General features: G+C 39.6%; 1 protein-coding gene across 3 annotated transcripts in view; it reads left to right on the forward strand.

Annotated features, from left to right (window-relative positions):
• The first annotated feature begins 38 nt into the window (after positions 1–38).
• Positions 39–16,135, forward strand: part of Anapc10 (anaphase promoting complex subunit 10) — a 49,690-nt gene continuing 33,593 nt past the window's right edge. The window contains exons 1-4 of one of the 3 annotated variants that reach the window (XM_060393218.1): positions 39–288; positions 776–866; positions 961–1,087; positions 6,400–6,490. In XM_060393218.1, the coding sequence (XP_060249201.1) occupies positions 973–1,087; positions 6,400–6,490 (206 nt within the window). In that variant the 5' untranslated portion in view covers positions 39–288; positions 776–866; positions 961–972. The remainder of the gene's footprint in view (positions 289–775; positions 867–960; positions 1,088–6,399; positions 6,491–16,135) is intronic. The other 2 variants (XM_060393216.1, XM_021635638.2) reach the window with 2 other exon arrangements.

The raw sequence follows: 16,135 nt of genomic DNA on the forward strand, positions 1-16,135 counted from the left end.
GAGCGCGGAGCCGGCGCTCAGGGGCGGTGATGACGCTGCTGACGTCATCGTGTTGCGACGCCAACCGAGGGAACCTGGACCCGCTGAGCCGCAGTGGGAGTGGCGCGGACCTGCAGCAGGCCCTGAGAACCGTAATTTTGGCCGACCCGGTGCCTGTGAGCGCCTCTCTTCCCGGGTTTAGAGAACAGTCTTAGCGGGCGCAGAGGAGTCCTCTTTCTAGGCTCGGTGGCGTTGAGCTTGCTGTGTCCTCGGGCCTGGTGAGCCTGGGCTGGAGTCTTGGCTGATCTGGTGAGTCCGGTCCTTAGCTCCTTCAGTATTATTCCTCAAAGCTGGGAATCCATTCCTGTTAGCTTTTATTTTATCACTGGCTGTTTTTGATGTCTGTTTCAAGGTCAAGATCAGACATTGCCCTCCCCGCCCGCGTCCCCTCCCTACCCTCGTCCCCTGGAACCTCCCTGGGCAGGTCATTCAGGCTTTAACAGAAATTATGTCTCTGTGATTACTTAATTATTGTTTGTGTGGCAGTTACAAGGATAGCTTGGAATCCAAAGGGACGTGTCAAGGAGATAGTCTATAGTTCTGTTGGTCTTGCTTAGATTTTGCAATAATGTAGAGTATCCGTAAAGGTTACTGAAGCAATTTAAAATATTCTTGACTCTCCAAGAAGTTTCTTCATAGGTTTGCTAGAATTAACAAAAGGTATGAAAGATGAAGGGAATATGAGTGATTATTTTGCCATTGAAAATTTATTTTATCTTTTGATTTTTTTTTTGAGAAAGGGTCTGTATGTAGTCTTGGAGCTCGCTGTGTAGACCAGGCTGCCCTTGCACTCAGGTCCTACCGCCTCCTGAGTACTAGGATTAAAGGTATGTGCCTCAACATGGGCTGCTGAAATGTTTTTACATTTTGCAGAAAAATGGTCAGGCTATGGTGTAATGTATATTGCTTATTTCTCCACAGAATAATTTAAAAATGACTACGCCAAACAAGACACCTCCTGGTGCTGATCCTAAGCAGTTGGAGAGGACTGCAACAGTAAGGGAAATTGGATCTCAAGCCGTTTGGTCACTTTCTTCGTGCAAACCAGGTAAGCAGGTAACACCCCCTGAGGCTGAGATAATCATTACTTAAAACTTCTTTTCTTTTCTTTTCCTTTTCTTCTCTCCTCTCCTCTCCTTTCTCCTTCCCCTCCCCTCCCCTCTCTTCCCCTCCTCTCCCCTCCCGTTTTGTTTTGTTTTGTTTTGTTTTTTTGAGACAGGGTTTCTCTGTATATCCCTGGGTATCCTGGAACTTGCTCTGTAGATCAGGCTGCCCTCAAACTCAGAGCCTCTGCCTCCCTAGTGCTGGGCTTAAAAGCTGCCCTACTTATAATTTTCTTATGCACTGCACTACTTTCAGTGTTCTTTTTGTGTAGATACTTCAATTCTAATGAACCGGGCTTTCAATTAATATTTTATTCAACTATTACTAATATCAATAATATTTTTAGTATTAATTGGATTAAACTTTTTCATAAGATCCTCTTTCTATCTCGGCTATTATGCCATTATTTAATTCACATTTTATGCTGCTGGTCTTCCTGGAAGCATCTAAGATTTTCTTTATTTTTTTGGTTAGGATGTGCAAGATAGGTTATATGTATCTCTTTTCCATTTCTGTAACCTATAATTTGATATCACTTTTCTTTTTTGTTGTGATTTTAAGATTAGTGTAAAATTATTTTCAAAGCAGCGACTAAAGTGTTAAGATGGCAAATTTTGAGAGTATAATGCAGGGGAACCTGAAAAGCAAAATGTACTTAAGGCTATAAAAGTCCAGACTATGTGAAGTGCTGCAGTCGTAATGGCTGCTTGAAAGTAGTAGTGTCATAGTAGCAACAAAGGCAGCTGTGATGCTGGCTAAGTGCATACTAACTTTGTTAGGTCATGACTGCAACCTGAACACAGGTTAAGCTGCTACCCAACTTCGCTGCCCTGTTTACTTTTTTAAAAAATATTTTTTAAAATTGCTATTTAAAACAATTTTAAAATCTAAATATATTTTGAACATATTCTTCACCTCCCCCAAGTCCTTCCAGATCCTCTCCTCTTCCCTACTAACCCAACTTAGATTCTTTCTCAAAAAACAAGCAAAAAAACCAACACAACAAACCAAGAAAACAAAATAAAAACACACCTAAAGGAAACACCCCTCCCCAAACTGTAACCAAAAAAAAGCACACAAAAGCAGTGGAGTCCATTTTACATTGGCGAACAACTCCTACACATGTGGTTTACCCTAGAGTCGTTGATAACACAGTGTCACTCTGTTAGAGAAAACTGACTTTCCTTCCCCTAGCAGGTATAAGTGACAGTTCAGTTGTTAACCTTTACCTGGTAGCTAGGTTTTCATTCATTCATGCATTCTTTCATTCATTCATTCAAAAAATATAACAATATAGTAAGATGAAACAAGAACTATCACACTGGAAGTTGGACAAGGCAAACCAACAATAGGAAAAGAGCCCACGAGAAGGCACAAGAACCAGAGACCCACTTGTTTACATACTCAGGAATCCCATAAAAGCACTAAACTGGAAGCCATAATATGAACATAGAGGATTTGATGCAGACCTGTGCAAGCCCTGTGCATCCTGCTTTAGTCTCTCTAAGTTCAGAGGAGCTTTACTCATGTTGATTTAGAAGGCCTTGTTTTCTTGGTGTCCTCCATCACCTCTGGCTCTTAATACTCTTTCTGCATCCTCTTCCATGGGGTTCTCTGAGGAGAGGGATTTTATGGGGACATCCCATTTAAGGCTGAGTGTTCCAAGGTCTCTCACTCTTTGCATAATGTCTGACTATAAGTCTTTGTGTTTGTTCCCACGTACTGCAGGAGAAAGCCTGTCTGATGATGGTGAAGCAAGGCAGTGATCTATGAGTATGACGTAATGTCATCAGGAATAATTTTATCGCTAGAATTTCCCTTTTAGACCAGTATTGTTCGGCTTTGCCCTCAGCGCTAAGCTGTCCAGTCTCGGGTTCTGGGTCATCCAAGCAGTGTCAGGTATGGCTTCTGCCCAAAGTCCGACCAGTTACTGCTCGGCTACTCTTACAGGCTTTGTGCTGTTACCGCCCTAGCACATCTTGCAGGCAATGTAGATTATCGACACCTCTGTAGATGAAGGGATTGCTGCTGGCTTGCTGTTTGTTTCTCTTCTGAGGCCATGCTGGGCTGCAGGGGTGAAGGCTCTGTGTAGGCACTGGCTTGACAGCTCTATCTTCAGTGAGTTGTGTAGATGTTGTCTCAGCAATGGAGCCTCATTTGTCAGTTTGTAGAGAACACCTTGACAGGTATTTTCAGTCTGAAGACTCAAGTTGAGAGAAATTTCTTTATTATAAGGAACCCTAAACTGTAATAAAATTATTTAACTTTTAACTTTTTATAGTTAGAATCTTATAGCTAGTTTTCCAACCAGGTCTGTTCTGTTTCTCCTCATGATTCTCTTTCTTCAGTGAATACTTTATTGCAGTATAATTTCTATACAATAAGACCTCTTCTTACATGTATATTTTTATGAATCTTATTTTATTTTATTTTATTTTTTTAAGATTTATTCGTTATTTATACAGCATTCTGCTTGCATGTGTGCCTGTACACCAGATCTCACTATGGATGGCTGTGAGCCACCATGTGGTTGCTGGGAATTGAACTCAGGACCTTTGGAAGAACAGCCAGTGCTTGTAACCTCTGAGCCACCTGTCCAGCCCTTAGGCATCTTAATTTATAGTCATGTAAACGCCACTATGATAAATTGGAAAGCATTTCCGTAAACCCAACATGCACTCATGCCGTTTGTAGTTGTTCTGCTTCCTCTAAGCATCTGCCAGTGCTCCTTCATTTTCTTTTTCTTTTTCTTCCTTTTTTCTTTCTGGTTGTTTGAGACGGGTTTTCTCTGTGTAGCCCTGGAACTTGCTCTGTAGACAAAACTGGCCTTGAACTCCCAGAGGCCCCTGCCTTCCTGTGCTGAGACTAAAGGAGTGTGCCATGACACCGCCTGCAGCAACTGTTCTTAACTGCTCACCCACCTCTCTAGCCACAGGACTTTTTGATCTCTAGCACTGGGGTAAAAATCGTGGTGCGGCAGGGTGCCTGTAGTCCCGGGGCTTGGCAGGCAGAGATGAGAGGATCCCTGGTATTTGCTAGCCAGATCATCCTGCTGAAGTGAGGAGCTCCAGGGTCAGTGAGAAACAGTGTCTTTTAAGATAATGAAGAGAGTGCTTGAGGAAGACACATGACATTGACCTCTGGCTTCTACACCCATTTGTGCAACCCCACCCACTACTCCACATGCACATACCCACAGGAACACATGCATACAGCACAAATGTACACACAAAATAAGTGGACAGTGATAGGGGAGGATACCCAGTGTTTCCATATGCACACATGTACGCATGCAGACAAATGCATACATAACGCTTTCATATTACCACATGCATGCACACATACAAAACAAATTTGGATTTTAAGTATAAGGAGAAAGCACATTTAGTTGAAATGTAAAAAGTTGTAGGATATAATTATAGGTGAATTCTTTAATGAAGTCTGTATTCTTTGTCTGTGTTTGTGTGTGTGTATCTTTTCTGTCTCTCTGACAGGGTCTTTTTAGCCTTGGCTGGCCTAGAATTCTATGTAGATCAGGCTGGCCTCTAACTTACAGAGATCTGTTTGCCTCTGCTTCCCAGGTTCTGGAATTAAGGGTGTGTACCACCACATCTGACCCCATGTATTATGTCTTTAAAGTCAAGGCACGTGGCTCAGTTACAGTAGCCCCTATCCAGTGTGAAAGTAATTGTGTTGCTAGGGATACTGAAGAAGAAAATGGCATGATACTTTAAATATATCTTTTATTGGTGTCTGCTTCATGGATCCAGACATGTTCTCAGTGGAGTGCAGACATCTAGTAGGTAAATCCAGACCTTGTCAGCACCTTAAAACCGCAGCTTGTGTCATTGTATTGAAACGAAATCAGTGTGGACTATGCCCAAATATGAGCATATACCACTCATGGAGGGCCAGGAGAAAAAATACATTTGCTAAACAATAACCATAAGCACAAGGCATTGTGTTTCTCTTTGTCTTGGGACAGTAGTTTACTTATGGATGATTTTGTTGCCCATACTCTAGCCCCAATCTTTAGTAGTGTCTGCCAATATTTTTGATTGTCTTGACTGTGGGAAGAAGGGAGTTGTTGCTTCTGGACATCAAGTAAGTAAAGGTCAGGATAGCCATCTCACAAGAAAATGCTGTTGAATCCAAAAGATGAGTAGTGTCAAGAATAAGAAATTGGAACTTAGAGAAGTAGCTGTGACATCTTAGCATGCATCATAATCACCCAAAAGACTCATCAAACACAAACTCAGGCTTGAACTCTCAGAACTGCTGATCTAGCAGCCCTCGACTGATGTTGCTGGGAAAGGGCCATACCGTAGGCACCACTGTGCTGGGGAGCGCTGAGCTAGGCAGTACTTGCTGCTCCTCCAGACCGTCTGAGGTCAGTTCTCAGCTTCCACATTTTTCAGCTCACAGCACCTGAAATTCCCACTTTAGGGGATCTAGTACCTTCCCTGGTCTCTGTAGGCACTCTCACCTACACATACACACATATACACACAAATAAATAAATAAAACCTTAAAAAAAGAGCCATGGAAGACTGCTATGACATGGACATTTCTTTTTTCTCCTCTGCATAATATTCTTACATGGGTACATAATACCTGTCAAAGCTGTTGAAACAGATCTGCCATTGTTTTTAAGTATTGTCTTAAGAGTTCAAATCAGTCTTGAGGTAAAAGACTTTTGCTTAATATTTATTTTGCTTATGATTAAATGCCATTTTATGAAATTCTTTGTGCTAAGATACAAATAAAATTGTAAATAGAGGGGAAAAGGCCAGCCAAAGTAAAGTAAGTAGAAAAAGCCTTTATCTCAATGGAACTTTTAACTAAGGCTCACTTAAGAATCCTGAGATTTAGTTATCCCTATTAGAGATCTGCTTGCTTCTGCCTCCCGAGTGTTGGGGTTAAAGGCATGTGCCACCACCACCACTGGCTCCCAAAGACGCTTTTTAAAAACCAACCACCCAAAGCATTTGTCGTAGTGTAAACTTCTGAGTGTGCAAGGGGATTGAACCCAGGGCCTCCTCACACATGCTAAGTAAGCAGTCTACCAGTAAGCAGCACACACAATTAGTGGTTATTTCTTGAGCTGAAATCCAGATTGAAGAATGGAAGAATTCTGGGTAAGTTGCCTATTCTAACTCTTTTCTATCAAAAAGTGTGGACAAATATGTATGAAAATTTGATGTTTAAATGTTCATCATGTTCATGGAAATTTATTGTCATTTTCACTGTTTTTAGGTTTTGGAGTGGATCAATTACGAGATGACAATCTAGAAACTTACTGGCAATCTGATGGCTCTCAGCCTCATTTAGTGAACATCCAATTCAGGTAATACATTTTTTACTTTCTTATGTAGTGTAGGTTATAAGTAGACAAGTAACTTTTTTATTTACATAAAATGTAAGGAAACAGAGAAACTAAAATGAAATCATTTAATTGCTTTTAGACTCTTAAGTTTTAGAGATAATTTTTTTGGCCATCCAGATTGTAAGTAGCTTCAGTGTCTTCTGCCCTACCCCTTATGCATTTTTCTTCCTCGTCTGTGCGTGAGCGCGTGTGCGTGCGTGTGTGTGTGTGTGTGTGTGTGTGTGTGTGTGTGCGCGCGCGCGCGCGCGCGTGTGCGTGCGTGTGTAGGTGTAGGGCACACGCACACAGTTGAGTACATATGTAGACTTGAAGCTGATGTTGGATGTCTTTCTTCAGCTACTCTGCGTCTTTATTTATTTGAGACAGGGTCTCTAAGTGAACCTGAAGTCATTGTTTTGGCTGAGTTGACTGACCACTGAGCTTCAGGGTGTGCCTGTCTCCTTCCTTCCTCCTACCTCATCTCTAAGTTGACTGCTGAGCTTCAGGGTGTTCCTGTCTCCTTCCTCCTACCTCATCTCCAAGGCTAGGTTTACTGCCGTCGCTCTGCATGCCTGGCTTCTCTTTTGTATGTTGTAGGTTCTGAAATGAGGTCCTCATACTTCACCCACTGAGTCATCTCTTTAGTGCTTTTATACATTTCTGATGATGTTTAAGTAAATAGTTCTGAAATAAAGTGATAGTTTTAGGAGATATAGTCAGAAAAATATATTTTGTAACCTGGTATAATCCCTTAATATATGATCCTTGTAAATTCCTTATGTATGATATCTATGTAACTTCTCATATTTGCACTTAGTTTTTGATTAAAGAAAAATTGAATCTATAAGCTTAGTTTTAAAATGAATACTGTTTTTGAGATAGGAAAGCACCTATATGTTTGTCTAATGCTCTGGATTTATTGACACTATAAAAACTAGTTAGCTTGATTACCTTGCTCCATTATATCCCCTATAATTCTAAAATGTTGCATTTTTAAGTGCTTCCTTCTATTGTTGTAGGGTAGAAATCGGCAAACTTCTTTTGATAATAGGTGTTTAAATCTTGAGGTCCCTCTGGTCTCTATTTCAGCTATGCAGTTCTGCCATCAAAGCAGCCAAATACTAGTGCATAAATCACTGAATTTAGTGCCCTCAGTTAAACTGTATCCTACAAAAGCAGGTGTCAGGCAGGAATTTGCTCAGATAGTGTACCAACTCCTGTTCTAGGTTGTATAATGTATGCGCAGTAGCAGTTTTAACTTCTTTTTTTCTTTCTTTTTCCTTTTTTTTTTTTTTGAAATAGGGTTTCTCTGTTTAGCCTGGCTGTCCTGGAACTCACTTTGTAGACTAGGCTGGCTTCAAACTCAGAGATCCTCCTGCCTCTGCCTCCTGAGTGTTGGGATTATAGGTGTGAGCCAACAAGCCTGTGGGCAGGGCAGGTAACATTTTTAAAGGTTCAGATTCTACCTACTGCCGGGCAGTTAGTGGAGTTAGTGGCACTTGGGGAGGAGGGAGGCAGGCAGATCTCTGTGAGTTTGAGGCCAGCCTGGTCTACAGTGAGTTCCAGGATAGCCAGGGCTGCATAGAGAGAAACCTGTCTTTTTAAAACAAAACAACAACAAAACTGGGCTACTTTACCAAATAATTTACCCACTTGAAATATTTACTTTCCTTTTCAGTGAAACCAGATACCTGACAAGAAGCAACTTAAAGAAGGATTTTGTCTCATGGTTTGAGGATACAGTCCATTATAGTGCAGGCAGCATAGTGGTGGAAATGGAAGTGGCTGTGGTGACAAAAAAGTGAGGCTGATGGTTCATGTTTTAGCAGACAAGGAAGCTGAGACAGGGCAGGACATGGCTCAACTTGTAAATTTCAAGGCTGATTTGTCTTTCAATCCCTGCTAAGTAACTAGGCCCACCTTTCAATAATTGTATTAGCTAGGGACTTGAGCCTGTAAGGCCATTTCCTATTTGACTACTGGGACCATAGGCTCATAGCCATCTCTTTATTTAAAGAAACAATCAGTCCATCTTTAAAATTCCCACTAGTCCTACAGTTTTCTCACTGTTCAAAATTCCAAGTTCATAATCTCTTTTGAGACTTAAGGCAGTCTATTAATTGTAAGCCTCTGTAAGATTATTTGTCTATCTATCTATCTATCTATCTCTATCTATCTATCTATCTATCTATCCCCAGCATTCAGTGGTACAGGTTAAATATTCCCATTCAAAAAGAGACAAATAGAAGCATAGGAAGGAAAGATCAGACCAAAACTCATCCTGATAAACACAGAGTTTTGCATCTTGATGTCCATCATCTGGGCTCCACTTTTAAATTTGAGCCTATAGTATTCATGGCTTCTCTTTTAGGCCACTTCCTGCAGTGCCTTCTGCTTTTTTTTTTTTTTTGTGGATAGTCATGTTTCTGGTTTCTCTAATATCTCTGGGTTTCCATTGCAAATTAGCCCACTCACCAAGCTATACCATAGAGCTTTCAATGGGTAGGGTTTTGCTCTCTAGGTACCTTTGCTAATGACTAGTGCAGAATCCAATGTTTCTTCTTAATGGTGCTATTCTCTTAACACTTGGAGCTGCTTTATCTGAACCTGTGCTGACCTCCACTTTCACTGGATTCAGGTTCCTTTCTTTGCTTGGTGGTTTGAATAAGAATGGCCCCCATAGGCTCAGAAGCTTGAGTGTGGTCCTCAGTTAGTGGAACTGTTTGGGAAGGATTAGGAGGTGTGGTCTTGTTGGGGGAGGTGTGGACTTGCTGGAAGAGGTATGTTTTGAAGTGACCTTTGAGGTTTCAAAAGTCCATGCCAGGTCCCATCTTTCTCTGCCTGCCTACAGATCAGGTGTAAGCGCTCAACTCCATGATGCCATGATGATCATGGACTGACCCTCGGAAACTATAATCAAGCCTGCAATTAAATGCCTTCTTTTATGAGTATTGCTTTGGTCATGGTCTCTTCACGGTAATAAAAACAGTGACTCAGATAATTGCCAAACTATATACTTCTGTCCGAAGCTTTAACTGGGTTCATATTCCTTTTCTTCTCCAGACTTCTTAATTTCCATATCTATCTGCTTTCTCCCTGCAAATGTGGGCAAATGCAGTAAGCAATAGACAGGCCACAGCTTCAGTGTTACAACGTTGTCATATTTCTTTCACCAAACATCCTCCATTGTCACCATGATTGGGTTTAGAATTCTTGTGGGGGAGTTTTATGTAAACTTGACACAGGCTAGAGTTATGTAAAAGGAGGGGACTCAACTGAGAAAATGCCTCCATAAGATCTGGCTCTAGGGCATTTTCTGAATTAGTTATTTATAGGGGCGAGCCCAGCCCATTGGGAGCGGTACCGTCATTGGGCTGTGGTCCTGAGATCTATAAAAGCAGACTGAGTGAACTATGGGAGCAAGCCTGTAAGCAGCACTCCTCCATGGCCTCTGCATCAGCTCCTGCTTCCAGGAGGTGCCCTGCTTGAGGTCCTGCCCTCACTGCTTTTGATGAGGAACTCTGGTGTGGAATTGTGAGAGAAATAAACGCTTTCCTCCCCAAGTTGCTTTGATCATGGTGTTTCATCCCAGCAGTATTAACCCTAAGACAATTTACTAGGAGACACACTTCTGGGTGTGTCTTTTAAGAGATTTCCAGAAGAGCTTACCTGAAGAGGCAAAATTCATCCTGAATGTTTTTGGCATCATATCATAACCTGGGGACACAAACAGTAAAAAAAGGAGAAAGCCAAAGGAGTGCCAGCATTGCTGTTCTTTGCTTCTGGTTCTACACAAATATGAGCTAGCAGCCTCTTGGGCTCCTGGTGTCATAGCCATAAGCTGCTCCCGCTGCCATTGATGGACTACGCCTTCAAAACATGAGTCAGAAGCCTTCATCCTTTGCTTCTTCTCAGGTATTTGGTCACAACAATGAGAAAAATAACTGATAGATCATTTATTTCATTTAACCTTTACACTTTATTGGAGACTTAGATAAATGAGTCAGGGTCACATAATAGTAAATTATAGAATTATGATTTGAATATAAGTTCTCTGATTTCAGAGCCTGTGCTTTTGACATTATATCCTATTGCTGATAGATTGTACAATAGCCTAAAAGTTCAATATTGAACATCCAAATATAATTGTATTGTAATAGTAGCATTTGTTTTATCTATTGATAAAACTGTACTTCTTGAATAGTTTTATTTTCAGACACTGATCTCACTGAGAATTTAAATATTTAGTAGAGTTTTAGATATATGCCTTTTTGTAAGCAATGTACATCCTTCTAGGATGTAGGTTCTAGCATTTTCTCATTATTAGAATCAAATGGTAATTTTGCTTAATATTTTGAGGTACCTCCCTACTGTTTTCAATAGAAATACCGTATTTCACATTCCCTTGGGCAGTGCATGTGAGCTTCATTTTTTTCTCACATTACCTGTTATCTGTGGTTTTCCTTTTTAAAATAGTGATCATGTTAATGCATGTGGACTGATAACACGTTTGGATTCTCATCTTCCAGGTGGATTCATTGCGTGACAGAAGCAACTTAGGGAGGAACGTTTACTTTGGCTCACACTTTCAGAGGCTATGACAGGGAAGATATGGTGGCCAAAGCAACACTCTATAGCAGCAGGTGGTGTGTGTGTGTGTGTGTGTGTGTGTTGGGGGGCAGCAGCTCTTCACATCTTTGCAGCTCAGAAAGATAGACAAGGCTATCCTTTAAAGGTCTACCTCAGTGACACATTTTTGTAAGCCAGGCCAGGTCCTAAAAGCTCCATAACCCCTAAAACAGTGCCACCAGCTGGGAACCAAGTATTCACACACTTGATCCTGTTGGGGTCAGTTGGCATTCAAAACATAACACCTATTGATTTGTGATATTAAGTATCTTGTGTACTTTTTGGACATTTGTATGTCTTATTTGAAGAACTGCTATTTAAATCCTTTGCCCATTTTTAAGTTGTTTTTGTTGCAGAGTTGTAAAAATTCTTTATATACCCTGTTGTATATACTCAACCTTTTTGTTTTAATGTGAAAGCAGTCATAGAAAATATGTATTTCTTTAAGTAAAACTTTGTTTAAAAAGTAGATGGAACATGCATTTGTCCAGCAGCTGCCAGCTAAAGCTCATTAGTCCTGTTCTAACAGCTGTTTTCAAACTTTCTGTTTTTAATGACCACAGTAAACTTTTATTTAGGACTCCAACAATCTTTTGTTTATTTTTATACTTATGATATTAGGAGTTATGTGAGGAATTATAATAAATTTAGTCACTAAAACTTAGTAATACCCTATTATTTGTTAATATGCATGACAACTTTATGAAAAGTAATTATTTCCTCCCACACAGTGAGAGCAGTGTTATTTTACTTTTTTGTGAACCTCTTTGTTCTCTTAAGGTACCTGGAGTCTCATTTCTGCTTTTTTACCAAGGCTCTTTTAGAATCCTTTCTGGAAGACTACTGTATACTTATAAGAGGCTCACTCAAAAAGGCAGCTAACAAATTAGCATTAATCAGAAATACCTGTAACCTTTCTGAGCTCTTCACATGAGTCCCCAGATACTCTATAATGCCATTGCTCTTCGGCAAGATTAGCATCCTTCGCAAGGTTTGCTCTTGTTTTGGGAAATTGTAGTCACGCCTAGTCCTCCGTGACCTAGGCACATGGGCTTGCTGCTCTTCAGTCTTTGCTCTCCCAGCAGTTATCTTGCCTATGTCCTTTTAGGCCTGTGACTCCTCCCCATCTGCTGATCTCAGTCACTCCCCGCCCCCACTGAGAGCTCTTCCCTCAGCGTGGTGAGGCTGCCAGAGCCTATTGGCTTCCTATTTCCCATCAGAAATGGCCTGCGGTCAGGACGCCCACTCGAGGGCTGGCCTCCTGCTTCCATTTGTTCTGGACCTGTAGTCCCGTGTTCTCAAGCGTGCAGAAGATTGTTTCATGATTTTCATGATTTCTTGTTGTGTGTTTTTTTTTTTTTTTTTTTTTGTAGTAAGAAGGCAAGTCTTGCAGCCTTTTTGTGGTGAGCAGATATCCCATACTTTTTTTTTTGTCTTTTAATACTATATCTGCTGAAATTTTATATTAAATTTTCATCTGTCCTGTTTTTAGTAGGAGGTCCATTTTAGCATTCAATTAATAATTATTGAAACACAAAAAGAATTTTTTTTTGTTATTGTTCTAGGAGCAAAGAATAAATATAAATTGTTTGCTTTTCTTTTAGACAAGCCTGTGGGCTATATATTATTTAGTAATGTTATATAGTGTGTTAAGAGTGAAATTAAATTTTACAGTTATTTGTTTTTTAAGTTTTGTATGTTAGAAATTATGTGCTTTAGTGTAATTATAGACCTGGATTAAATTTTGACTGTCTCTTACTGGTTTTGTAAATAAGGACTTGTTGCTTAACTTGGCTTTTCATCTGTGCAGGGAACATAATAATGTATGTTAACTAGTTCTAGCAGTCTTTAACAAGTGTTTCCAATGAGGTAGACATTTGTTTCTTTTATTTTCATGAAAGAGAAAGCTAAGGAGTAGTGTGATCTCCATAGTGTAGTTGTGAATCTAGATCACTCATCTCATTCACTTTCTCATTTTCTTATTTTAGTTTTAAGGTCAACTCATGACACCTGCTGGAGTTCCCTGAGTTACCATATCTCTGACAGCAGGAAAAAATGGGATGGGGGAGATAAAAAGGATATATCTCCCCTTTAAATACTGCTGCATTATAATGCAAGATTAAAGATTTTTTTTGGTTTTACTGGCTACAATTTAGTCAGACCTAGCTTTGAGGTAGCATGGGTCTTTCAGTTATATATTTTGAAGAAAGACGGGATACAGACAATCAGAATAGGTAGCTATGAATACCTGTTACTGAAGTCTTCCATTGTTGTAGACTATTTTGTTTTCTGTTGTTGTTTGTTTGTTTGTTTGAGACATGGTTTCTCTGTGTAGCCCTTGCTGTCCTGGAAGTCACTCTGTAGACCAGGCTGGCCTTGAACTCACAGAGATCCGCCTGCCTCTGCCTCCTGAGTGCAGGCATGCCACACTGCCTGTCATTTCATAGATGCTCCACCAGATGAGAAGTTATTCAGGAGTCCGCAGGTGCAGGACCAAATATCACTTGTTAAAACTGAGAAGCTAATGAAAAGCATACTAATGTTTGGTAATAGCAAACCCTAGAATTAAAGACTGACTCAGCCATTTGTAACTAAACCAGATATGCTTGGGTTTTATTACAGTTGTAGCATGAAGGAACAAAGGAAATGGTAGCTTCTGAAGCTATTTGTTAGGAGAAAGTGTTTAATATGTCAGAGGGCCAGAGAAGTCAGGGATGTTACGTCAGTCAGAAACAGGGAACCATTTCTCTGTTTTCCCTTCAGCAAAGTTTCCTAAGAGTTTCACAGTGTGCTTGGCATGCAGTATCACTCAATGCCCAACTACAGAGTGATGATTTGAGGAATTCCAGCATCTTCCACTGTGACTCGCTCTGTTTATTTTATCTTCCCGTGTGCATTATTATTTGAGAAACAACATGATTGTTATGTAGTTTTATTACTTTTTGAATTTGTATGAGGCAAAATTTAGTTTTAAAAAGACTTTCTGTACCTAGTAGAGTTGGTGCTTTAAACTTTTGGTGCAGTAGTGGTTCTCCTGTAAATCTAATGTAACTATGTACATAACATAAATTATGCCTGTCATTTCTGGGGATACAGAAACCTCAGGGAAAGAATTATGGTTTAGTTCCAATGTAAATAACTACAAATACCTATCCATTACTGTAAACTGATAGCAGTCAATGGCTATTAAGCAAAGAAATACAGTTAATGAAAACAGTTGTGAGTAGTTACAGGAAGTCAGACATGCACACATGTGAACTTCCCTTGCATGCAGAAGGTGTTCAGTGTAGTGACCATGAAGAGAGTGAAGGCTTGAGTCATTCGACATCTTCCAATATGACTTGGTTGCACTTCAGCTTCCTATGTGCATTGGAGCTTGAGAATAGTGTGCTTTTCTATGTAGAATTACGCTTATGAACATTTTTGCTTAGATCATTTACCCTAGTGTTATTTCTTTAGTCATGAAAGTAGTGAATTGGTGATAGAACAAAGAGAAAATACATATGAAGCATTAATTCTGGGTCATATACAAAGTATTTTCTTGCTCTATGTTGCTGTTTTTATTTTCATTAGTTACCATTTTTGGCCTTTCTAAATCCACCCTGGTTTTCCTGTAGGTTTTGGTGTTGAAGTTATCCTGAAACTTTATAACTTGAAAGTCATATTATTCTGAAAAAAGATTGATACTTTACATCTGCTTTTGTTTTTTTCTTTTTAGTTTCTGTGGTCTCTGATTTTTCTATACTAGGGAAGAGACTTTTACTTCCTGCTTCTGGCTCATCAAGAAGGTCTTTGGTAGCCTTTCAAACTTTCCCTGCATCCTTTGCTTCCCCTTGATGTGTCCTTGCTGAGAAGTCAGTTTGGTAGCTCTGGACTCTTTGGAAACATTATAAAGGTATCTGGCCTGTCAGCCCTTCTGGCATACTTAGGGCTTGATGTGTTTTCTGGAGAAGAAGCTTTACCTTGGTCCTTTTTTCCTGATTCATAGTTGAAGTGTGCAAGTTTGGTTTTCCAGAGAGCAGCTGCAGACCCCACTCTTTTATGGGCTGGCCTTTGACACTGCTACTTTTGCTTAAGGGCCTCATTGTCAACTAAGCAGCTCTACTTGACACTCAGCGTGCAAAGCCCTCTTTGGTAGACTTCGAAATGCTTTGGGAGGGTCAGTTTAAAATTTACCTGTTTTTCTCTCCCGATAGCCAAATGACATGTTTATCCTGAAAAAATTATTCAGAAAATATAGAAATTATAAGGAAGAAAATAAAGATCTTCTATAGTTTTTATGCACCTGCAGTAGTCAGATTTGCAAGTTTTGCATGGTTTGTGTATGTCCTTTTCTTTGCATGGGCATATGTTAATGTGCTTAAACAATCATTCCCAAGTATGACCTTTTAGAATACTGTTTTATAATCTGCTTTTTCTCCTATCGTAGCAATAGAACTGCATGTTTATTTTAAAATATAGATGCTTTTCATTTTTTGCTAAGATTATGCTTAATAAGCTCATTAAAAATTGGAAATACTAGATGGTGGTGGGTATTATCAGTCATTCTGATATTATGTTTTGTATGATAGACAAATATTTCCATGTTTAAATTTCTTCCTTTGGTTTTTAAAATTTAAATTTTTCTTATGTTTTTTGTTTTTTCCCCCCTGTTTTCTGAGGTTAATTTTATATATAATGTATTTTTTGCTTATCCCCAAAGGCTATGTGTATATATTTTGAAATTGAATAGAATTTTGTTTTGTATATTAAGTGGTAGAGCATGCTTTTATTTTTAAGGTGTTTATTTGTTGAGTCCAATTTCTTACTTAGCTAGGTATTTTTAAATATTAGTATAAGCAATTAAGTAACTAAATTCAGGCTTCTTAGAGCACTTTCCTTGTATAAAGTCTAAATAAAAAGGATGGACATTATTGACATTATTAATGCTTGTTTGCGTGTTAAAATAGCTAATTTGGCTTAGCTGCTTCTTTGCATACATTTAGTTCTTGATTATGT

The sequence above is a fragment of the Meriones unguiculatus genome, chromosome 10 (assembly GCF_030254825.1).
Source record: "Meriones unguiculatus strain TT.TT164.6M chromosome 10, Bangor_MerUng_6.1, whole genome shotgun sequence".
Lineage (NCBI taxonomy): Eukaryota > Metazoa > Chordata > Mammalia > Rodentia > Muridae > Meriones > Meriones unguiculatus.